Source organism: Oncorhynchus keta, chromosome 1 (genome assembly GCF_023373465.1).
Source record: "Oncorhynchus keta strain PuntledgeMale-10-30-2019 chromosome 1, Oket_V2, whole genome shotgun sequence".
In the NCBI taxonomy this organism is placed as follows: Eukaryota; Metazoa; Chordata; class Actinopteri; order Salmoniformes; family Salmonidae; genus Oncorhynchus; species Oncorhynchus keta.
Genome location: NC_068421.1, coordinates 23915875 through 23941620, shown reverse-complemented (window position 1 = coordinate 23941620; position 25746 = coordinate 23915875). Strand labels below are relative to the sequence as shown.

At 44.6% G+C, this 25746-nt stretch overlaps 1 protein-coding gene across 4 annotated transcripts in view; it reads right to left on the bottom strand.

Annotated features, from left to right (window-relative positions):
* Positions 1 to 5434: 5434 nt before the first annotated feature.
* The window catches only part of LOC118370773 (protein c-ets-1-B), a 47827-nt gene continuing 27515 nt past the window's right edge, over positions 5435 to 25746 (bottom strand). For 3 of the 4 annotated variants that reach the window (XM_035755901.2, XM_035755903.2, XM_035755905.2), the window contains 7 exons: positions 19925 to 20044; positions 19038 to 19238; positions 18435 to 18512; positions 18057 to 18302; positions 16396 to 16656; positions 8946 to 9064; positions 5435 to 8666 (listed from right to left, as the gene is read on the bottom strand). In XM_035755901.2, coding sequence (XP_035611794.1) covers positions 8451 to 8666; positions 8946 to 9064; positions 16396 to 16656; positions 18057 to 18302; positions 18435 to 18512; positions 19038 to 19238; positions 19925 to 20044 — 1241 coding nt within the window. In that variant the 3' untranslated portion in view covers positions 5435 to 8450. The remainder of the gene's footprint in view (positions 8667 to 8945; positions 9065 to 16395; positions 16657 to 18056; positions 18303 to 18434; positions 18513 to 19037; positions 19239 to 19924; positions 20045 to 25746) is intronic. The other variant, XM_035755904.2, reaches the window with a different exon arrangement.

The window sequence follows — 25746 nt, the reverse complement described above, 5'->3', positions numbered from 1 at the left end:
AGTCAGAGGTAACCTAAGGTTTACTCAACTCTTCTACTTTCACAAGTGCCTGTGCAGGAAATACAGGCAAGAAGACGGTCCATTAAAATATCTCTCGTAATGTTTTACTTGCATTCAGTCCAGGTTGAATCAATGCGATTTACCAGAAAATGTCTTAGGCAAAGGATACAACCTAAGAACCCTGTCTGCAGTTTGAACCCTATCTCCCTAGACAGAGACAGTAGATTTACTGCCAGGCCAGGTCCAGGCCAGGCCCTGGATTACCCAGGAAGAGCAGTCAGCACTACTGGGCACTAAATCACAACAGCTTCAGCAGGAGCAGGCCAGAGAGCCAATGATGTTAAGGGTCAAAGGTCAATGGGAAGGAAGCTCAAGAACAGTCTGTCTCTACATCTTAGGTCACTAGAAACCCATGACTTGTGTTTGTGCCTTAGAGCTAACATGTTTGTTATACCCTTTATCAGTGGCTGTTTAATAAATGATGGTAGTGTGTGGTTCACTCCTGGCATCACAGCTACAGTGTTCATTGTCCTTGATTTATTGATGTACAGAATTTGACATTCATTGTTTGACAACAGCACATGTACTGCACAGTACAGGTTGTACAGCACATGTTAGTGTGAGTTGGAAAAATCCTTAACCTTTCTCAGACTAACTTTTCTCTCCAGGAAACTTGTTTCCCATGTTTAGCCTTGAAGCCTCAGAGGCAGAAATAATACAGTGAGACAACCTCCTGCGAACGCCGCTGAGATCTCCAGTAAGAGCTCCTTAGGTTGTGTGTTTTTCTTTGACTACAGTGATTCACCATGCTTATTTCTGAATATGTATGGAAAGTGCCTGCTATGATAAGCAGGGTTTTCACTGTTTATTGACTCTCTCTGCATGGTTGAAAGTCACGCAAGAAGAGCTACAACTGACCACACATGAGGCTGAAGTAGTTTAATTAAGGGGGAGGGGTTGGGCATTGAAGGCATTAGTGAAGGGGGAAAGGCAAGCTACATACAAGAAGAAAGAGAAAAGACAGAGAGTGGAAGCCATGGGGCTTTGGTGAAGAACGAAAAGGGTTGACTGTTTTCTCAGGGAGAGGGTGGGAGTGGGGTGCTGAGAGCAGCAGTTCCATGATGCAGCTGTGCGTGTGCGTGTGCGTTAGTGTGTTTGTGTCTGTGTGTTCACTTTACCTTAATTTAAGACATCCATATCTGATCCACTCTCTTCTCACCCACCCACAACTCTCACACCCACAATGGAAAACATCTCCTCTCAAGCCAGTTATATTTTTTACCAAGGACATTAGAAGATAATATTGTTTTGATTTATTGTAATAATGACTTTATAAAATGTAATGAAATCAGCTTAATTTGCGGACAGACTTAATGAACCTCAGACAAAGCTAGATCATTAATACTTTCCTCAGTTGTTGAAGGTTATTTGAAAGCTTTCAAATCCAAACCATGGAAAAAATCAAACTCATCATGAATGTAATGCAAGGAGTCATTACAAGCGAGGGGGAGTAGAGAGGGCTAGGGAGTGGAGGGTTCATAACAGAAAGAGAGAGGACTGTGGGCCTTTGAGGGGTGGGCGGCAGCAGTGGCAGGAGTTGAGGGGGTGGCCAGCATGGGACTGGTGTGTGTTTGTAAGAAAGCCAGACTGGGGGGTACTCGCTGACTGTGATTGGAAGCAGATGTTGGCGAGAACCAAGGCAGAGAAGAAAATGTTTCGGAAAATTCTCAGGCCTTCCCTTTCTGGGCCCTGGCTCCAGCCGCCAATCAAAACACGCACACACTGGTCTGAGGGGCGTTCAAAGCCGTCTGATTGGCCAAGGGCTCTAACGTGGGCGCTCTGAGCAGATGTCCTGGGAAAGTTGTTGAATCCCAACCGACCCGCTGTAAAAGAGAAGTGAAAACATTCGGTCCTACAACTGGACAGTGACCAAAACCTGTTCTAATCCAGCTGCACACACACACACAAACACCCGTGCATGCTCACACACACACAATCCACTTGTACAGACAGAGGAACATGCATGGAATCACATTCTTACAGTATGTCCAACTGAAACGCTTATACACCTATAAATATCAAATTCAGTGTCTGTATTCAAGTAATAAATTGGCCTCTTAAGAACCAAATTTGAAAATGACCTTTATTCAGGAAAATAAATTATAGCGTATTACCGTTCCCCTTTGTTCTTGTGGTCTGGAGAATACGTTTTATAATCAATGCAGGAGAGTGGCTCCACACATTCACGACCATCCCTTCACCCCACCAAACCTCCTCACTCTCCCCTTAACCGGGCAAGACCACTCCACTCACTCCTCAAACACACATCTACTCCTTAACCTCCTCACAAAGAAGCCACCCCCCTCATTGTGGCCCTGTATCTGACAGGTACTGTAGTGCCTGGGTTGTAAATCAATCACCATTACTAATGGAAAGTCCACATTACCATGTGAAGCCAGTCCATTTCCTGCCCAGAATGCCAGGTCCCTGGTACCCAGGCCCTCATGAATGCAGGGCGGGCAGTCCACCAGCCCCAAGACTGCCTCTCATTTCAGCAGGGCTACCAGGAGGACCAGGGGTGCCTTTGGGAGTCAATGGCATATTAACTGGGGATGCGACAACAGCAATAAAAATGCAAATTGCAGCCCAAGCTGAGGATGCCCCAGCCGTGACCTTCATAAACCTGTATAATACAGTCCTCCACCTGCAGTGACATGTGGGTCAACCCATCTCCTCCACCACAATACACACAGATGAATGAGAATGAAAATAAAAAATGCAGGAGATTGACTACCTCCTTTTCCCCAAGTGGGAAGTCATAGTAAATACAAAGTCTTCTTTTGTATGTCAATCAAGTTTGTTAATTACATGAATGTTCCGTAAATGTCAAACATCTTAAAAGTGTCACTGCTTTCTGGGTGTTTACTCAGTCTCTGACAACTGTGGTGATTGTGTAAATCCTTCGTCTCTGAATGATGTTTGGTCACAGCAGTAACCATGAGAAGGGTCAGACCGTTGGAAAAGATACTGTCTCTTGTAACGGACATGGGCCAATGTGTTTATGTGTTCCCCAGACACCACTCCTACCCTGGGTCCATATTGACTCAAACAAGAAAACTCTACCATGGAGAACAATAAGACCAGAATAGAACCAACTCTGTTGTGTTACTGCCAATGGGGGGCCAAGGGGAATGTTGGTCATATTTCATGCCTTCTCTGCGTAATGGAAGCAGTGAGCTGTATCTGTCTGCGTCACAATCTCCCTCTCTCCCTACAGAGGGGCTGTGATTAAGTACTGAGAGAGGCAGAGATCAGGGAGGAATCATGGGCCCTACCATCCTAGACAAATTGCTTAACCAACTACGCAATAGGCCTGCACAACATACAGTGCTTACTAAGTAGGACCAGGAGTTTTGCCTGGTAAGGTTCGGTGGTTAGGAGAATCTCATGGCAGTAAACACAGCACACAGCCAGTCAAAGGTCCTATCCCACTCCTGCATCTCAGTCTTTTCGTCTTAACAGAACATGTCATCCTGAACCGTGTTGAACAACACATTTCACCAACCTCTGTAGTGCAGCTATCTCAGTGGGAACCTTAGTGTGCTCTATCCTCCTCCTCCTTTCTCACTCCTGTTTAAAAGACTAGGCGTAGGAGACAGATGAAGCTCTGCAAGCGAGGCCTTTAGATAAATATTTGGGTTGAAGTCTGACAAATGCGTCTCTCTCCATTTCTGGAGTGGAGTAAGCTGTGAGCGACATGGGGTCTCAGACAGGGAGGCAGACATCTCCGTCTCCTGACATCTTGGTGCCACCACCAGGCGCTACGGTTTACTTTTCTATTCCGCTGTTATGTTCTCTCTCTTTACTCTTTGTAGCAGTGATTTGGTTTTTGGGGTCTGTGAGTTGATTGAGATACAAACAAATAACCATGTGATGTCCACACCTCATCTGAGTGCTTTGTCTCTCTCTCTCTTTGGATGTGAAACCAACAGGTGTGAATGGTATCATGATGTGTTGGGTTTTGTTCTGGATCACAGACCGACAGGGTGGAATCTGAAATGTTAGAAGAGCCACCTGCATCACCTAAGCCACCCTCTGCACATGCTCCTCCAGTCCATTAGAAAATTAGCCAGTGTGTCTGTGTGTAGGTGCTCGTATGTGTGCATGCATGAGTGTCAGCATCTACATCCTGTCTACTGTGTTTATAAAAACTTGCAGGTACAAGAAGTTTTAGTGATTTTGCATCCAAGTCCCAGTAAAAATGATACCATTGTTAAGGAGTCTGAGACTATAGTTTTAATACTGCAGTTCTAACCTAAGCTTCTTCCCTACAGCTTATTTGAACCATGAGCATATTGCACGCTATTGAACATCTCAGCAAGGATCGTCCTACTTGGTTTTTGATGTACAAAACGTCTTAAATAAGGTACGGATTTCAAGGATTTCAATCTCACACCAAGCCGTTATACATTGTCATCCCAGTAAAGGAATATAACATTTTTCATCTTTATGCCAATAACTGATAAAGCTTAGTTTGGTAGAGACAATTCTGTGACTGTGGTATGAAGACACTAGTCTCTATTGGGACTGGTCCTTGGCCTTTTGTCCAGTGTGCTGTTCTAGAGGAGCCAGACAGCTGTGCTGTGTCGGCCAGGGCAGCGGCTGGGGATCGGGCCACGGCCTGTATGGTTTTTATCTGAAGTGGAATTGCTAGGACCCTAGGGTTACAAACACATGAATGGGCCTAGTGTGCCTGCTTCTGCTTTGACGTCACCCATCGCCGTGGAAGTGACAGGCTCGTTAACCAGGTACCCGCCAGCGACATCCCAGCATGCCTTTCAGAGGGGACCTGGATCTGCCACCAGGCCCAAACTGAGACCGAGACATACTATTGATCTGCACATTGTAGATGTACTGTATTCGGCTGCATTTACACAGGCAGCCCGATTCTGATCTTTTGTTTCACTCTGAATAAGATCTGATGTGAAGATATCTGATTTTATTGGTCAAAAGACCAATTAATAGGAAAAAGATCAGAAATGGGCTGCCTGTGTAAACACAGTGTTATCATGGTTGAGTGATATACTGACTTGCTCAGGCAGGTTTTGGATGTGAGTTATTAATATGCAATGTGTGATGTGTATGTGCCTAGTATATGCCCAGGTAGTTATTAAAATGAGTACACAGAAATATTTTGAGGATAATAATGTGTACAGGAGACACTTCTGTATCTATTTTTATTGTGTTTACAAAGAGCTGACTAACCTTTCTTTTGGCATGTAGTCAAGGCCAGGAAGCCAAGTAAGACTGCAATTTCTGATTTCTTTCATGTTAAGAGCTCAATGTACTGTAAGTTACAGTATAGATGTAATGTTTCAAAAGCCTTTTTTGCTCTGGTAATATTAGAAGAAATAACCACACAATACACAAAGTATGAAATATTTGTTCACATATATTTTTTTATGACATCATTTTTTAAAAGTACATTAAGAAATAGAAGCTTCAGTTTATAAAACTTTCCAGCAGAAATCAATGATGGGCCAGCATCAGCCTTTTTCTTTAACAGAAAGGTCTATTCTCTATACCGAAAGAAAATCGCTACATTTTTTCCTGTGCTACCTTTATTTCCCATGAAAGCACCAGCTGTCTGTCTTTTTCTTTTATAAAATATAAATTATTGAAAAATATTCAAATGTTTGTGAACTAAATACATAAAAAGTATCTCATTAACAAAAATACAGAAACACTATAAAATATACAAAAAAACAACACCATCCATAACAAAACAGGTTTCCTAATGGATCAGTTTGAGATATGGTAATATGGTAAGGTATCTGTGTATGTATGTATTTAGTCCATTTAGAAATATCTGTGCAATACTTGTGTCTACAACTTAACGTATATGACATTTACTGAAACAAACTCGACTTTGAAGTCCAAACAGACACAGTATATGTTCCATTTAAACAGAGAAAGATATTATATTCTGATCTACTCAAAATGGTGACTGGCTTGGAGCTGGAAGGCATCGTCAACAACAAGTTAAGCATATATTTAAATATCTGAACAGTTGTCCTAACATTTAAAAAAAAAACATTCTTTGAAGTAAAAACATCTGTAATAATCAAACAGTGATGTGAATCCTGGACATGTAGCGTGCATAAACGACGGAACCACAGAGACTGGGTGGATTGACTTGTTCAAGAGAATTCAATCTTCTCTACACAATTACATGTTTGTGTGTGTGGGTGTGTGTTTATGCTGACCGACACTTGAAGTACCAACTCTGTGGTTAGTTGCCCAACTAAAAAGTAACTAATATGGAAAGAAATCGCTTTCCTAAAATCTCAAGGGGGAACTACAGTCAGTCCAGCCAAATCTCTTCGCTGAGTCCTAACGCTGAGTGCTTTCCAACAAATCAAAAGATCAAAGCAGAAACAACACTTTGAACGCGAGGGAATAACGGTCCCTGTCCTCCAAGATGGTGGACATACCCAAAGCGCTATCTATTGCCCAGACCTCACATGGGTTTGGTTATTATTCCTGCTTAGTCTCTTGCTTATTTGTTTAATCTGGGTCTTAATAAAGCGTTAGGAAATACAATCTGTACAAATAGACATTTCAAAACCTATTTTCATCAATATGGGTAACATTCAGCCACTGTAAACAACAACATTTGTATTTTAAGATGATATTTCTTGACTTCGGCTTTTCCCATAATGCCTGCGTACAGTCATGTTCCCACTGACGAGCAACCAGCAAAACTACTGTGGATCTTCAGCAAGCCGCACAAGTACATAGAGTTTTCAGGGCATATCATTTCATTTATCCATTTCATATACTGAATGGGATGTCCTTTTGTCTTAGAAACAATAGAAAAGCATGTACAAAGCATGGTAAGAAAATAGCATACAATGCCACATCTCTCCAAGTACTCCTTTAGCTCAACTGTTTATGGTAGTCCTGTTTCCTATAGATCTCTACCTCCTCCGACAGTGGTGAAAGGGAGCATCTATACAAACACTTCAGTTAACAAAAGCCTCCAAGCTGTGCAACGGCACAAGCATTAATCTCATCCTCATGCCATAATGATGATCATTCTCTTTAACTTCACAACTCGACGGTTCCCTCCCAAAACCACCCAGTCCTCTTCTTCAAACAGTCATCCAAAGTTTATACTCCTTGCTTCGAACCCTTATCTTTTCATCCTACTACCATCATGCACCTCGATATACCTTACCTATCTATGGCAGCTTCCCTTCATCCAGAGACCACATTACACACCAAAATACAGTACACTCTACATTCCTAAGCTTTCAGACAAAAACAATCCCTCATATACATGGCTCGCAATTCAATCTGTCAACAACAGGTCCCTCCCTCTTTGTTCTCGTCTAAAACAATGCTAAAATGGGGGCATGGAAAACCATTTAATATACAGATTGAGCACGTTTGACTCTTTTGTGTCCAAATACTTTCAAAACTCACCACAGAAAGGGTGTCTAAGGACTTTTATTACTGGTGGCAGGACAGTAATGTATGCAATCTGCAAAGTCCTGGTGGCAGACAGTATATTTCTATAGCGAAGCGGCAAATGTGCAAAGGAGAAAGCGTCAGTTTTAAAGCAACGGTTACTTTCAGTTGTCTATCAACCGTTCTTGGTATGAGTAAGTTACTCTCTATCCAACCTATGAAAGTGAGTAAAAAGGCCAGTGTCTAGTGTCGTCTGTATAACCAAATCAGCATGTTTCAGTTATTGGGCTTTCGCAGAGAGGAGACAGGACTAACTTAGCCTTAAATGGTGCAATGTTTGGTTTCAGAATAGCTTCATCAGCATAAAAAAAACTAATCAGGGGAACCCTGGTCGGACTGAGACTCAACAGTACAATCTCAACGATAATACTGGCACAAACATTATGCTTCTGAAACAACAGTAAAAAATAAAAAATACTTTTTTGGTCCAAGCTGAGAACTCTACCCAATGCCTATTGTGTGCAGTGGCATAGAAACAGTGACCTACTTCCACTACTTTCCATTTTTAATTTGGCAACAAATTCCATAGAAGGAACTCTCCATCCATGCAATGTCCTTCCCTAAAATGAATCCTTCACTGTCTCTTGGCCCTCTTCCTCAATGACAGTTCTTTGTCCTACATAGGCTAAATGGCCACTATATTCTAATTGATGGCTTTCCATGTGCCTTGAGTTACTAAGTAATACCTGTATCTATCTCAAATGCAACAAATTATGAATTTGCACATTTGGCATAGTGCTTTCTTTCTGAACATCGTTTGACAACAGCTCGAAATGATACAGACCACAGTTTAGGTGTTAAGAATTAACATGTTTGGTCCCAAAATGGACGCCCCCTTTTACCCGACGGTAAATATCAATCTCTGAGCCCCAGTCCCCTCGGCTCCTTTACTCTCCTCTTCTCTCATCCCTCTGTTTTCACTCGTCCGCATCAGGCTTGACGTCCAGCATGGCGTGGAGCTCCTCGGGGGTGTATCCCAGCAGGCTTTTCAAGTCACAGACAAAGCGGTAGACATAGCGCTTCCCTGATGTCTTGTGGATTATGTTCTTGTCGTAGTAGTAGCGCAGGCCTCGGCTCAGCTTTTCGTAGTTCATCTTGGGCTTGTTTTTCCTCTTCCCCCACCTTCGAGCCACCTGAGTCACAGAGGGAAAAGGCACCCTGTTACACTGTGTATCAAACTTGAGACAGAGCTCTGCACTAACCTCACAATACAATGTTATCGTGTACATGTCTTCTCTTGACATGGATCGATATTTAATGTAGCTAAATGTACCTGATACCACTAAGGTTCCTTACTAAGTCTAAGTGAGGCAAATGACAGTGTTGTTGGCATCACATTAAAAAGAGATCAACCTCCTCTGTCTAACTGTTTAGGGCCCCCATGCCATGTAAGGTCAGTCATGACCTCTCACCTCGTCAGGGTCGGACAGCTTGAACTCCCAGCCGTCTCCCGTCCAGCTGATGAAGGACTGACAGGATTTGTCCGTCAGAAGCTCCAGCAGAAACTGCCACAGCTGGATGGGGCCACTGCCTGCAGAGCAGAACCAGGATAAGGGAGAGAGAGGTTAGAACACAGAGAGAGGAGCCTTGTTTTCAGTATAATACAGATCAGTATGACAGAACATGTCATCATCAGCCACATGCAAACACAGCATGACTGACTGTTCTCCTCATGCTTCTCATTAACTACTCGTCTTAGGGTCATTCATTTCCTACTATAAAAAGACACATATCCAATTCTAAATCAGATGTGCACAAGGCACGATAGTGGAGAGAAAGTGTTTTCACAGGCAAGGGTCCCATTCATCATGAATCCCTTTGAGTACACTTTACCCTCTGCAGTATCTGGAGTTCACAGCATATTTTTGTCTGACTGTATGAATTCCATGGCAATGAAATCACCGTGGTTTAAAAATAAGAGGGGGTCTTCATATGAGGCCGTGTGTGTGTGTGTGTGTGTGTGTGTGTGTGTGTGTGTGTGTGTGTGTGTGTGTGTGTGTGTGTGTGTGTGTGTGTGTGTGTGTGTGTGTGTGTGTGTGTGTGTGTGTGTGTGTACATTTAATCTAATTCATAAATAAATGTTGCTTGCCTTCTGTAATGTTCAGATATGCACTGATAATGCAATATACTATAAAAAGCAGTTTAATGCATTTACCTACAATTTGAATACAAATATATACGTATATATTTGTACACTTAACAAATGGCCTAAATGTGATAACCAGAACTGCTGGGGTTATTACATGTGTGTTGAAAAGAAAAAGAGTAGCAGAAGAGAAAAACAAAGCTTCGGTACTCTTTGATCTTGTGGTTTTCTGTACAGACAGAAAACCCCACTCAGTTCAAATCACACCTGCCTATGCAGTGGCTGCTTAGCAAAGCTGTAGCAGAGCGGAGCTGTTAACTCCCAGAACTGGCTCATAAACGCACCCTTATACAACACGAACCAAAGCTTTCAGAGAAATGGAACCGTAGGTTGAACACTTGAAAGCAAAATAAGTCATTTTCAATCCAGGCCTTCTTCACTCAGTTATGAACATGAATGCAAAGACGCAACATCCAAACTTCAGCAAATAATCCTCCAGATCAAGTCACATTCCAAAAATCCCACTACTGTAACAGTGGGCCCACATAAGGATGATACAACAGTGCCCGTTTCCAATCCCCTCGAGCGCTCAGACGAAAATGTTGGCGACCCCCCCCAAAAAATATGTTATAAGCCTCCAAGCAGAATGGGCCTCATTGAAAAAACATCTACGGTGGAGAAAGGGTGGGGGGCTGGCATTCATAGTACTGTTTAGGATCTGCCCTTAGGCTTTACAGATGAGGCTGTAGCCTCATCTGGACAGAGAGAGACAGGGACACAGAGAGAGAGACAGAGAGAGAGAGAGAGAGAGAGAGAGAGAGAGAGACAGAGAGAGAGTCTTTAGTGTTTTGAAACTTCTGCATGTGTAATGTTTACTGTTAATTTGTATTGTTTATTTCATTTTTGTATATTATCTACCTTACTTGCTTTGGCAATGTTAACACATGTTTCCCATGCCAATAAAGCCCTTTGAATTGAATTGAGAGAGAGAGATAGATAGGAGGAGTAGGCTGTAATTGTCCAAGGCACTGTGGCTGACTGCCTGCAGCATCCCAAGAGCTGACAGAAGTGTGATTGGTGATGAGAAACACAGTCAACCTCTGAGTTGACGACTGACTGAGCCTCACTTATCTCACACCTTTATCACACCAACTCATCACTGTGTGTAACAGAGAACCGTGTGTGTGTGTGCTTGTCAGTGCCCAGCTACTGGGACAGGAAGCCAAAACACGTTTTCATCAACAGCTATTTGAGATACTACTGTACATACACGTCTTACTCTTTTTTTTTGGCAGATTCTCTCTATTATCACATAGTAAGAAAATGCATGTGTTGCTTGGGGGCCTAATGGGGGTGATCTTTCTCTTGGCTGCAGGACTGGATACAGGGTGCTAACCGTTAATAAAAATGGTTGTTGCCAGCTAGACATAAGCATATTGAAGTCTTATGTTTATTTTCTTCTCTTTAGTTCTGCATGACTAAAAGCTCTGAGAAAGTATCCCGACTCCAATGAAAATATGTGAACATGCATTAGCCTCTGAACATGAGTCTACAGTAGCTTTGTATCTAATGCTACATCATTGTACACATAGGGAAGTGAATCACTTTGTGAATTAAATGTATGAATGATGACATGCAGCAAATAACCTACAGATGTAGGATCTTAATTTGAGTCAGTTAACTACAGCAGGAAAATAATCCTGCAGCAACAGGAAATGTGAATTATTATGTGGATTATAATTCATGGACATTTTTGTAGGGGATGATAGATTTTTCATTAGGGAAAATCAAGTCTGACATTTCTAAGTGGAAATTACAAACTTCAGAAGCCTTTTAAAACCATTGCAGGAAAGTTCTCCTTCAACAGGGTGGATCAAATTAAGATTCTACATCTTTACCACAAACTGGCATCATATTACTAATGTCAAAGGCTTCAATGAGGGCATGCCAATTGTTTATATCTATCTTTCACTTTATGATGAATGCATAAATTAGTAAATTTACATAATTGATTAGTAAAGACAACCTTGCAGATCAGAAATGACCTTGAGATGCCAATTGTGGGCAATGCCTTATGCAATCTGAAGTAAGTGACGTGTGTGTTCTGGCATTTCCCTTCTTCCCTACTAACGACCTTGTGACTGCAATTTAACACAGAGGGGAGAAAGTCCCCAAAGGACTAGACTTTCTAGTGCATTAAAGTTATTGAGAGACTGTTTCCCCTTAAATTGCTTCTCAGTCTCCATAGATGTACAGTGCATTAGGAAAGTATTCAGACCCCTAGACTTCTTCCACATTTTGTTACGTTACAGCCTTATTCTAAAATGGATGAAATCGTTGTTTTTCCTCATCAATCTACACACAATACCACCAAGCAAAAACAGGTTTTTAGATTTTTTTGCAAATGTATTACAAAAAATACTGAAATATGACATTTGCATAAGAATTCAGACCCTTTACTCAGTACTTTGTTGAAGCACCTTTGGCAGCGATTACAGCCTCGATTCTTCTTGGGTGTTACGCTACAAACTTGGCACACCTGTATTTGGGGAGTTTCTCACATTCTTCTCTGCAGATCCTCTCAAGCTCTGTCAGGTAGGATGGGGAGTGTTGCAGCACAGCTATTTTTAGGTCTTTCCAGAGAAGTTTGATTGGGTTCAAGTCCGGGCTCTGTCTGGGCCACTCAAGGACATTCAGAGACTTGTCCTGAAGCCACTCCTGTGTTGTCTTGGCTGCGTGCTTAGCGTCATTGTCCTGTTGAAAGGGGAACCTTTGCCCCAGTCTGAAGTCCAGAGCGCTCTGGAGCAGGATTTCATCAAGGATCTCTCTGTACTTTGCTCTTTTCCTCAGTCCTGACTAGTCTCCCAGTCCCTGCCGCTGAAAAACATCCCCACAGCATGATCCTGCCACCACCATGCTTCACCATAGGGATGGTGCCAGGTTTCCTCCAGACGTGACGCTTGGCATTCAGGCCAAAGAGTTCAATCTTGGTTTCATCAGACTAGAGAATCTTGTTTCTCATGGTCAGAGTCCTTTATGTGCCTTTTGGCAAACACCAAGCAGGCTGTCATGTGCCTTTTACTGAGTTGTGGCTTCTGTCTGGCCATTCTATTATAAAGGCCTGATTGGTGGAGTGCTGCAGAGATGGTTGTCCTTCTGGAAGGTTCTCCCATCTCCACAGAGGAACACTGGAGCTCTGTTAGGGTGACCATCGCCTTCTTGGTTACCTCCCTAAGCAAGGCCATTCTCCCCTAATTGCTCAGGTTGGCCCGGGCGGCCAGCTCTAGGAAGTCTTGGTGGTTCCAAACGTCTTCCATTTAAGAATGATGGAGGCCACTGTGTTCATGGGGACCTTAAATGCTGCAGAAATGTTTTGGTACCCTTCCCCAGATCTGTGCCTTGACATAATCCTGTCTCGGAGCTCTACGGACAATTTCCTTCAACCTCATGGTTTGGTTTTTGCTTTGACATGCACTGTCAACTGTGGGACCTTATATAGACAGGTGTGTGTGTGCCTTTCCAAATCATGTCCAATCAATTGAATTTACCACAGGTGGACTCCAATCAAGTTGCAAAATTACAATTTGTAATAAATGCGCAAAAATGTCTAAAAACCTATTCTCGCTTTGTCATTATGGGTTATTGTGTGTAGATTCATGTGGGGGAAAATCATTTTATCCATTTTAGAATAAGGCTGTAACGTAACAAAATGTGGAAAAGGTCAAGGGGTCTGAATAATTTCTGAATGCACTGTATATATGCGGTATATGTGCTCTACTTTGAAACATGGAGAATTCCCCTCCCTTACCGAAAGACCACATGGATTTCACGTGTTCACACGTGAAGGATTCCAAAAACACCTTTTCAAATTATTTCACGTGAAATCATGTGGTTTTCCACATGTGAAATCATGTGTTTTTTCTGTATAGGTTCCAAAATGTCAAATGGTGAATAGGGATTTAAGTAGCAACGAAGTGAAAACCTCATAAAAGGAATACTAAAATAGAAATGTGCCAGACCTTGGATATTTTTTTTACTTCTAAAATGTGTTTCTTTCTGTTTAAATAGAAGAAAGAGTCGTTTTTTCATCAGGCAGAAAGAAAGGAGCTATAACAGATGAACAGATAAATCTACTCAAGTGTTAAGTGCACAGGGCAGGTATCGTTTTGTGTTTGCACCCGGGTTGCCAAGACGACCTGGAAAATAGGTTGAGATGCGGCCACAGATAAAACAGTGCAGATGAAAAAGTCAGAAGTGCAAGACAACGCGAGATGGAGAGAAGAATTAGAAGAGGCTGAGAGCAAGTGTTTCCTGTAAGTGCATGACTCTGGGCCTGCAGTGCCACAGAGGCTGATATGAAGAGTGTATATAAAACGCTCTCAGCCAGAAGCTGTGCTGCCAGTTACGGAGACCCAGTTACATTGAGGTACACCTACAATATGTACAACTGCTGCAACTGCCTGGCAAACATGTAATATAGGAACCAGTTGGGTGGCATAACAACGCCTGTAAGAAGTAAGAGGGATTAACGTTTGGCCATGCCTATTGTAGTTGATCGCACATTTTTCAAACTGTAACCTGCATTTAGTCATATTATCTATCAATATAGAGAGAGGGCTCTAACTCCTCTAGCTTCACAATGAGATAGGGTGCAGGCCAGGCAGCAGGCTGCTACCCAGCCTGACAGCTTAGGGGAGTCTGCCACTTGCACAGTCAATGTCGTCAACTCAGCTATCCCCACTGATAGCCTCGATCTAGGTTTGGCAAAACTAAACATGGCGGTGTGCGCCTTAGCAATCTCACTGAAATAAAGAACTCCTCCATGCCTGTCATTATTGAATGAGATTGTGATATCTCACATCTTAAAATAGGGCTACTTAATGTTAGATCCCTCACTTCCAAAGCAGTCATAGTCAATTAACTAAACACTGATCATAACCTTGATGTGATTGGCCTGACTGAAACATGGCTCAAGCCTGATGAATTTACTTTGTTAAATGAGGCCACTAGTGTAACTCCTTCTGGTTTTGTCCCGTGGAATAAATATTGTGGATCTAAATGTTTTTTCTTATAATCCGTGACTATCGTACCACCATTTTATTAAGTTTGCAATGGCAAATAATAATCTGCTCAGACCCCAACCAAGGATTGTCAAAATCTGCGCTATAAATTCTCGGACAACCCAAAAATTCATAGATGTCCTTCCAGACTCCCTCCACCTACCCAAGGACGTTGGTGTACAAAAATCAGTTAACCATCTAACTGAGGATCTAAATTTAACCTTGCACTACACCCTAGATGCAGTCTCACCCCTAAAGGTGAGGCACTGGAATGACGAACCATCCTTGCTGTCTTTGCCTGGCCGGCTCCCCTCACTCCACTGGGATTCTCTGCCTCTAACCCTATTATGGGGGCTGAGCCACTAGCTTACTAGTGCAACACCATGCCGTCCCTAGGATATGTGCGTCATATCGTGCCAGGCTTTTTTTTGCTCTACTAGACATGAGTGGGTTGTGTCACTGACGTGATCTTACGGTCTTGCTCCCCCGCGGGCTTGTGCGGTGCAGGAGATCTTCGTGGGCTATACTCAGCCTTATCTCAGGGTAGTATGTTGGTGGTCTGTTGCTTTGGCAAAGTGGGTGGAGGTATATCCTGCCTGGTTGGCCCTATCTGAGGGTATCGTCGGCCAGGGCCACAGTGTCCCCCAAACCCCCCATCTCAGCCCCCAGTATCTATGCTGCAATAGTCTGTTCAGTGGATGTGCTACCTTGTTGTGGATGTGCTACCTTGTTGCGGACATGCTGTTTTTGACTCTCCCTCTATCTCGCGCTCTACTGCACCTGCTGTCTTGACCTCTGAATACTATGGCTATGAAAAGCCAACCCTCTACAACCACTGTAATTATTATTTGATCCTGCTGGTCATCTATAAACATTTGATCATCTTGAAGAACAATCTGGCCTCAATGGCCATGTACTCTTATAATCTCAACCCGGCACAGCCAGAAGAGGACTGGCCACCCCTCAGAGCCAGGTTCCTCTCTACTCAGTACAGCCAGAAGAGGACTGGCCACCCCTCAGAGCCAGGTTCCTCCCTACTCAGTACAGCCAGAAGAGGACTGGCCACCCCTCAGAGCCAGGTTCCTCTCTACTCAGTACAGCCAGAAGAGGACTGGCCACCCCTCAGAGCCAGGTTCCTCCCTACTCAGTACAGCCAGAAGAGGACTGGCCACCCCTCAGAGCCAGGTTCCTCTCTACTCAGTACAGCCAGAAGAGGACTGGCCACCCCTCAGAGCCAGGTTCCTCTCTACTCAGTACAGCCAGAAGAGGACTGGCCACCCCTCAGAGCCAGGTTCCTCTCTACTCAGTACAGCCAGAAGAGGACTGGCCACCCCTCAGAGCCAGGTTCCTCTCTACTCAGTACAGCCAGAAGAGGACTGGCCACCCCTCAGAGCCAGGTTCCTCTCTACTCATTACAGCCAGAAGAGGACTGGCCACCCCTCAGAGCCAGGTTCCTCTCTACTCAGTACAGCCAGAAGAGGACTGGCTACCCCTCAGAGCCAGGTTCCTCTCTAAGTTTCTTCCTAGATTTCTGCCTTTCTAGAGAGTTTTTCCTAGCCACTGTGCTTCTACATTTGCATTGCTTGTTGTTTGGGGTTTTAAGCTGGGTTTCTGACATAAGCACTTTGTGACATCTGCTGACGTAAAAGGGCTTTATTAATACATTTGATTGATGGATTTATTGATGACATCATTTATTTATTAATTTCGTCTGACCTGTGTATCCTGCGAGTGCTGCGGCGGGGATGACAGGTTTGTCCTTGCTGAGGTCTGAGCGCTCCCTGACGTAGTCCTTGAAGGTTCCCTTGGGCTTGTGTCCGTGTAGGGCGTTGGGGTAGTCCTCAGAGTCAAAGTTGTCGTAGGATGGGACGCGCTGCAGACTGTTGAAGGAAGACTGGCTGCTCCAGGACTGGGTCAGACGGTCACAGCTTTCAAAGCTCTCAATGCTCTCAAACGAGTCCTGGCCTCCCAGCTTACCTGAGAGACAGAGAGGGGGAGAGCAGAAGCTGTTAGTTGTATTGTCTCATAGTGTGAGAGTGAATGATAATATAATTGTCTGAAAGTAAATAGTTTCGAGCAGGGACATTACGATTTGACAGAGGACAATATTTATAGCAGGAATACACATTAGACATTGGCAGTAAAATACACTCTCACTGAGCTTCTTTGATCTGTATAACGCAATGTATGGTCTTGGCCCCTTCATTTCACACCTCAGTTTAGCATACGCAACTGGCATTTGATTTTGTCTAATTGGAAGAAGATCAATACAAATTGAATAGCTATTTCTGGCCTCAGCAAAGATAAGAGGAGCATTTCAACTGAGAGCTATTAAAGAATGAAAGATAACCCAGTGCCTCGACTGATGCTGAAATCTTCAATTGCACAAATTGAAGCCACGTGTGGTTTTCGGTGGTGCCACAAATACTTTCCCACATTTAGAAAGCACAATGTGCTGCCAAAAACCCTGGGATTTATTATGTACGAGGCCTGGACATACCTTGCAGGCGAATGCCCAGTCAGTCCACTGAATTGGTCCTGTGTACAGTAAAATCCCTGATACCCCCTATTCATTTGTTCAGCTGGGGGATTTGAGAAGAAAATCCCAGCTTTATTGGTATCAATGTAAACCACACTGTTAATTCTTCTCCAAACGATCAGTGGGAAAGCAACCAGATGTGCATGTGATAAAGTAAACAGAGCGGTTCATGAGAAAGAAAACCCACGCTCTCTGACACTCTGTCACTCTCTGTCCTTGCTTGCTGAGAACAACCTCAAGGTTGAGATGTGAGAAACAGAGATGAGAAAGTTGAGAGTGAGAAAAAAAATGTGGTTGTTTTTTAAGGTTACCTCGCTTGAGCTGTTTTACATGAAAGCTATAGGGACAGACAGCTCTAATGAACCGTGTGGCTTTATTCACTTCTCACTCTTGACACAAACAATTTATTTTCTCCTCGAGGTGAGTTTGCTTGATCCACAAGTCAGCTATAGGGCCTCCTTTCTAATAATAAATAATAATATATGCCATCCTGGTACATGCAGTGATGTGGCAGGGCAAGACTGGAGAACATCAGCAAAATCACACGCACACAGTGATGTTCACGAACCCAACACAATTAGCTAGACCTCAAGACTCACAAATCATATCTATCATAGAATCATACTGTATGGATTGATTCAGATTGAATCAGAGACTCAGTCTTATGCAGAACTTAGACATGGACTAAAGGCCTACTCAAGTATTGGCCCCAAGTTACCCAAGTTAACTTGTTCCTCTTTGAGATGGGGCACTTAAAATAGAGCAGCTGTAACAGCCACACTACACTAAACCTTGATTTCCAACCATTTCCTTCACTATCTTGTGTGTAACCCCTCACCTCTGCTGATGCGGCCCACACACATGTTGTCGGGGGAGACCACCTCCTGTTTGACGGAGAAGTAGTCCCCCTGAAGTGGGTTGAGAGGCATGTCCCGGAGGATGACGTTGGGGTATTCACTTTCGTACTTGAGTGACAGCAGGTCCTCTGAGCTGATTGGGTGAAGGGTCTGGTAGGACTCTGTGATGAAGCCCGGCTCGGAGTATTCAGAGGGAGGAACGCACTGGGCATGTTCAACGCCATAGCCTGGAGAAATACAGGAGTAGGAGGCAGATGAGGAGAGAGAGAGGGAGAAAGGAAGGAGGAGAGAAAGATAGAGAGGGATTAAAGCCAGTTTATTTACAGTACATAGGATGTAGTCCCCTCAGTGATACTTACTGACAAAGTAGTCTGAGGTATAGTGGGACTCCTGGAAGGTAGAGGTCAGGCCGTTGACAGGGAAATGCTTTGTGTCTTCTTCATGAAAAATAGATATCAACTGTCACTGACCCCGTCATTGATTTAATGTATCCTATAATAGCCATAAACACACTGCATCCAGTATGGTTGGGCCTAACTGATTAAATATCAGGAGGACCAGGGGGTAAGGGAGGTCTTCCTCTTCGTCTCAGATTACCATGTAAACGCTAACAGCGCTAACACTTGAAATTGTTTTGCACAAAGATAGACAATGCTGTGCTTCAATACACACTACAGCTAATGTGACAGGAACAGTAAGCATTTCTGAGGCTCGTGATTGATACCAGGGTTGGGCTCAATTTTTCATTGAAGGTAGTCAATTCAGGAAGTAAAGAGAAATCACAATTTAATAATATATCAAAGGCATTTATTACTTCTCAATAAACTGAAAAGTATTTATATAAAGTTTTGACATTTCTGAATATTAAATGACTACAATTCAAATTGAGCCCAACGCTGATTGATATGTTGTACGGAGCATTATGGGTAGTGTAGTACAATCATGCTACAGCCTGGGCCTACCTTTCTGAAGCATCTCTAGATGTTCCCAGAGAATGTCGCCCACAAAGTCAGGCGCTAGATCCAGGAAGCGTTCCTTCCCCAAAGCACACAGACTGGCCCCGTTCATACAAAACTTGTGGAAGTCCACACTCTTCAGGCTGAACTCGTTCACCGTCCACGTCAGCCACTCTCCCACGTGGCACTCTGTCCACTGCCTGGGGTCTGAGAGGGACATGGGGGGAGAGGGAGGGACATGTCACTGAAGTGCTACCCGAGGTCACAGTCATATAAATGGTCATAAAATACCTCCACTCCACTCCTCTGGTTTAATCTACACTCCCCTGAACTAGAGATGAGGTATTATCAGGCCACAGAGCCATTTCATGAGCACATTCATTTTCATTAGCAGTTTCAGTGGGTCATGATTTTAGACCTGCTGTTGCTATTAGAAGTAAGAGGAGAAGTGGTGCAGATACGTGGTGACAGCAACAATAGACTGTCAGTGAAACCCCAGCTACTTGCAGACTGCCTGGGAGGGCTGGACTGGGGAATCCCAATATAGACCTGCTAATACCAAAATGATGAGCTCTGTGGTATGCCTCAATCGAGGAACCATAATGAATCATTTTTGTCTGTCTCTCTACCCTGGCTTTCTCTGATTCCTACAGTCTGTCTGACAACCAGTACACTCAATCTGTCATTTTGAATATAATGTCACCACTAAGCTATCTTTAGTCATACTGAGAGGAGGGGTTTAGGTTTTGAGTGTGTATATGGAAACATGTCACAGTGGTTCATCTAAAAATATACATGTAAAGTGAGAGGTAGAACAAGAAACAGAGGGAGAGAAAGAGAAATAGAGAGAAAGACACAAAAAGAGAAAGTAATCCCTTGTTTAAGTGCCTTACCTTTGGGAATAGCCAGTCGTTGCTGTTCCTTTGTGAAGCCGCTGAACGTGTCCTTCAGAGCCTGCGACATCATCTCTTTACTCCCTGGAGTGAGCAGGGGCACATCTCCACACTCCAGATCTGTCAGTCACACAGGAGAGGGAGACTAGCAGTCAGAGACAGAGCACAGGGCCACACACACACACTGTCCAGACAGACAGTGTATCAACTTGGGAGAGAATCAATTATATTATAAGGTAGCTGCCGCAAACACATTGGTCAGATACGTGTGTACACAAACAACACATGCTCCAGCTTCCACTCTCCTAGTTGTCACAGTGCCTCAAAGGGAAGGGTTGTTTGTTTGGCAATATAATACATGAATGACTCACACATGGACAAGGTAGAAGGGCTTTAAGAGGCTTTCAGAGGCCATTCTCACTGACCTGGTCACACCCTGGGTGGGACTCACAAGGTGGGGTTAATACCTATCAGTGGCCACTGTGACCTCCTAACTATGTCCTCTCTTGACACACAGAGGGTTTCACCCCGACACCACGGTGGTCAAACGGCAAGGGTCAGGGGTTAGGGACGAGGTGATGATGTCACCCTGAGCCCTGCCAGGCTAGAGGGGGTCGAGGGGGTGTATGGAGGGTGAGGGGTGTCTCTGGGGTCCCAGACACACAGTCTCACTGTTCTTCCCTCACAGCCAGTGGGCCCACAGCAGGAGACAGAGCACTCTTTGATGGCTTTAAACAGTGCCTGATGACTCGCACTGATCTAATTCAACTCTACCAGATTACAGAGGGGTGGATGGAGGGAGGGGGAGAGGGAAAGCCCCCAGGGCAGGAGAGCTAGACTAGAGTACTAAAACTCTACTTGGATCCAGACTGCAACAGTCTGAAAAAACAAAGACATGAAAAGAGAGAGAGAGAGAGACAAACAGACAGACAGACAGACAGACAATCTACTGTGAATAAATATAGAAATCCCCACATCGCATTTCATAACAAAGAAAGGCATAAATGATTACCACGGCTGTATGTCACTCTGTCTCTATTAACCCTCGCCGTGTGAGGTAAACTACCATATCACAAGCAGGCCCGGAGGGAGATTGGAAATGTTTTGTCACCACTCTGCTGTCTCTCAACGCCACAGATGTTCTGGCATCTCTGCCCTGGTTTGATCTGCCAGCCCAGCGAAGGGGAGGCCTTGGCGATGTGCAGTTCATGTGTGTTTTCAATGCTTGTCAATGTTCCCGACTTCGTATGGAATGCCCAACAGCCATCTCTCCTCTTTGGGCTGTGGAACTGTAACCCAACACTGCCTGACTGGAACCTAAGGCTCTATCTCTGTCTAAATGCTGGAAGCTGACAGGCCACATTATGCAGAGTGCCCAAATGGAGGCGAACCGTAACACTGCCGGTGTGTGATTGGATTAGGCCTCCATGCTCCCTCTCTCTCCATTTGGAAGACCTGATTATACTGCATATTAGAGTATCCACTCTGTTGGCTAGGTTACACGTTTCTACAGTATCAAGCTATTTTAGTATCATATTGCAAAAGACTGAAGAGGCTTTTGTCAGACAAGGCCCTCGACATAACACAGCAAAACAGGCTCCGATTCTGAAAGCATTCTGAAATGAAAATAAAACGAGACCTGACTGTATAGCGTACACCATGTCCCTGACTGCACGGTCATCTTGACCGTCTTCACCAAGGCGGCTGGTTGTTGAGTAACTATGTAGTGTTAGATAGCACTAGCGGAGAACGGTCGCAGTCTGAGATGAGATGGAGCATGCTCAGAGTCAGACTGTGCCTGGGCTTTGATAACTTTCTAAGGCAAAGACTGAGGGAATGTTGCATTTTATTTTAGATGGATCGAGCGGAATTTGTCTGCACTTTCAAACCAACTCAAAGACACACATAGCTCCCTCTGGGTGAGCAGGTGGGGCTTCAGATCATTCAGATGCCTACCAGCTGAAACAGGCGGGTTTAAAAACCTGGAAAAGACAGGTGTCCTAGTTATGACTTAACCAATGTGCGTGCGTCTGTGTACTTAACCAATGTGTGTGTGTCTGTACTGCATAACATTCATGTTTTAACTTCAACATGATATTTCCTGGTGCATGAAGCTCCTATAGTCTGAACTGAATATGATTCTGTTTAACACATTACAAATTATTACATTTCATACAGTATACTGAGAATGGTGCTCACTCCCTCTCTAAACAGCCTATGCAGTTCTCTGTAAGATAGCTAATGTACTGTCCATCCATTAGCTGGGGAGGCTGGCTTGGGTCTAGAGTCTCTGCCAAAAGATGATTTCCTGATATGGTTTCAATGCCTGGGAGTCCCATTATGGCAGGCTGGGCAGAGCAGGTCACTATCACTGAGCGTTAATAAGCATCCGCCAGCCACCTCTAACACAGAGTGGTAGTCTATCATAGGATAGACCCATCCATTTAGTGGCCTGACAGTGTGATTGGGTTTAATATGGGGTGTGATTATGACAGAAGGAGGGTAAGGTTGGTGATCTATGACACCCACAACTTAGATTACAGAGTGGAGAAAGGAAGGACCGTGTCTGAATGTGGCTTGTGGTAAATCGTTTTATTGCCTGCCAATTAAGAGAACATACGGATCATTCCAATTTGAATTAGAAGTGGTATGTAAAATGGGACTATGTAATCATTGACAGACATTGGGAGAGAGATGTGCTGTAGATATACTGTAAAATATATTGACAGCCACTGCTCTGGTGTCATCCTGTGAGTAATGTCAGTGAGTGGTTGGTGTACGGAGTACCACTATGATATCTGTCCCGAGAGACACCTACTGAATGGATGCTGTGCGTGCCGGAATAACCATCGCCCTTCCCCCACTTAACCTTCCCTGCAGACAAAAGGTTCCAGTCCACACCTCTGGCCCCCAGGTCTGTTAGCAGTGGGGAACAGGAGGAGGAGGGAGGCACACGTGAACCAAATTAGCAGCCTTCTTCGCCTGTGCGCCGGAGCGAGGGTGTGAAATTGGGATTTTGTGGCCAGGGCCATGGCCCTAAGGAACCGTGGTGGGGCTGGGGTGCGGCAGACCAAGGCGGATGGGGTAGGGAGGGTGAGGGGAATGCAGGGAGACTGGAAGGATGAGTCATTGAGCAGTAATGTGAGTTGATCACAGGCCTCAAAGTGCTCCCTCTGCTCTCACACACTCTCAGTGTCTGGAACGGTGCCTCTCCTCCTTGCCTCTCCTCCTTGCCTCTCCTCCTTGCCTCTGGCTGAGACTGCTGTGTTCATTCATAAACCCCCTGCTATGATGCTGTCTCTGGCTGAGACTGCTGTGTTCATTCATAAACCCCCTGCTATGATGCTGTCTCTGGCTGAGACTGCTGTGTTCATTCATAAACCCCCTGCTATGATGCTGTCTCTGGCTGAGACTGCTGTGTTCATTCATAAACCCCCTGCTATGATGCTGTCTCTGGCTGAGACTGCTGTGTTCATTCATAAACCCCCTGCTATGATGCTGTCTCTGGCTGAGACTGCTGTGTTCATTCATAAACCCCCTGCTATAACGCTGTCTCTGGCTGAGACTGCTGTGTTCATTCATAAACCCCCTGCTATGATGCTGTCTCTGGCTGAGACTGTTGCGTTCATTCATAAACCCCCTGCTATGATGCTGTCTCTGGCTGAGACTGCTGTGTTCATTCATAAACCCCCTGCTATGATGCTGTCTCTGGCTGAGACTGTTGTGTTCATTCATAAACCCCCTGCTATGATGCTGTCTCTGGCTGAGACTGTTGCATTCATTCATACACCCCCTGCTATGACTGCTGTGTTCATTCATAAACCCCCTGCTATGATGCTGTCTCTGGGTGAGACTGCTGCTTTCATTCATAAACCCCCTGCTATGATGCTGTCTCTGGGTGAGACTGCTGCGTTCATTCATAAACCCCCTGCTATGATGCTGTCTCTGGCTGAGACTGCTGTGTTCATTCATAAACCCCCTGCTATGATGCTGTCTCTGGCTGAGACTGCTGTGTTCATTCATAAACCCCCTGCTATGATGCTGTCTCTGGCTGAGACTGCTGTGTTCATTCATAAACCCCCTGCTATGACGCCGTCTCTGGCTGAGACTGCTGTGTTCATTCATAAACCCCCTGCTATGACGCCGTCTCTGGCTGAGACTGCTGTGTTCATTCATAAACCCCCTGCTATGACGCTGTCTCTGGCTGAGACTGCTGTGTTCATTCATAAACCCCCTGCTATGATGCTGTCTCTGGCTGAGACTGCTGTGTTCATTCATAAACCCCCTGCTATGATGCTGTCTCTGGCTGAGACTGCTGTGTTCATTCATAAACCCCCTGCTATGATGCTGTCTCTGGCTGAGACTGCTGTGTTCATTCATAAACCCCCTGCTATGATGCTGTCTCTGGCTGAGACTGCTGTGTTCATTCATAAACCCCCTGCTATGATGCTGTCTCTGGCTGAGACTGCTGTGTTCATTCATAAACCCCCTGCTATGATGCTGTCTCTGGCTGACACTGCTGTGTTCATTCATAAACCCCTGCTATGATGCTGTCTCTGGCTGAGACTGCTGTGTTCATTCATAAACCCCCTGCTATGATGCTGTCTCTGGCTGAGACTGCTGTGTTCATTCATAAACCCCTGCTATGATGCTGTCTCTGGCTGAGACTGCTGTGTTCATTCATAAACCCCTGCTATGATGCTGTCTCTGGCTGAGACTGCTGTGTTCATTCATAAACCCCCTGCTATGATGCTGTCTCTGGCTGAGACTGCTGTGTTCATTCATAAACCCCTGCTATGATGCTGTCTCTGGCTGAGACTGCTGTGTTCATTCATAAACCCCTGCTATGATGCTGTCTCTGGCTGAGACTGCTGTGTTCATTCATAAACCCCTGCTATGATGCTGTCTCTGGCTGAGACTGCTGTGTTCATTCATAAACCCCTGCTATGATGCTGTCTCTGGCTGAGACTGCTGTGTTCATTCATAAACCCCTGCTATGATGTCTGTCTCTGGCTTCATAAACCCCTGCTAGACTGCTGTGTTCATTCATAAACCCCCTGCTATGATGCTGTCTCTGGCTGAGACTGCTGTGTTCATTCATAAACCCCTGCTATGATGCTGTCTCTGGCTGAGACTGCTGTGTTCATTCATAAACCCCTGCTATGATGCTGTCTCTGGCTGAGACTGCTGTGTTCATTCATAAACCCCCTGCTATGATGCTGTCTCTGGCTGAGACTGCTGTGTTCATTCATAAACCCCTGCTATGATGCTGTCTCTGGCTGAGACTGCTGTGTTCATTCATAAACCCCTGCTATGATGCTGTCTCTGGCTGAGACTGCTGTGTTCATTCATAAACCCCTGCTATGATGCTGTCTCTGGCTGAGACTGCTGTGTTCATTCATAAACCCCTGCTATGATGCTGTCTCTGGCTGAGACTGCTGTGTTCATTCATAAACCCCTGCTATGACGCTGTCTCTGGCTGAGACTGCTGTGTTCATTCATAAACCCCTGTGCTATCATGCTGTAAATCCTGGACTGAGACTGTGTTCATTCATAAACCCCTGTGTTCATTCATAAACCCCTGCTATGATGCTGTCTCTGGCTGAGACTGCTGTGTTCATTCATAAACCCCTGTGTGATGCTGTGTGTGGCTGACTGCTGTGTTCATTCATAAACCCCTGCTATGATGCTGTCTCTGGCTCAGACTGCTGTGTTCATTCATAAACCCCTATGGGGCTATGATGCTGTCTCTGGCTGAAACTGCTGTTTCATTCATAAACCCCTGCTTTGATGCTGTCCTGGCTGAGACTGCTGTGTTCATT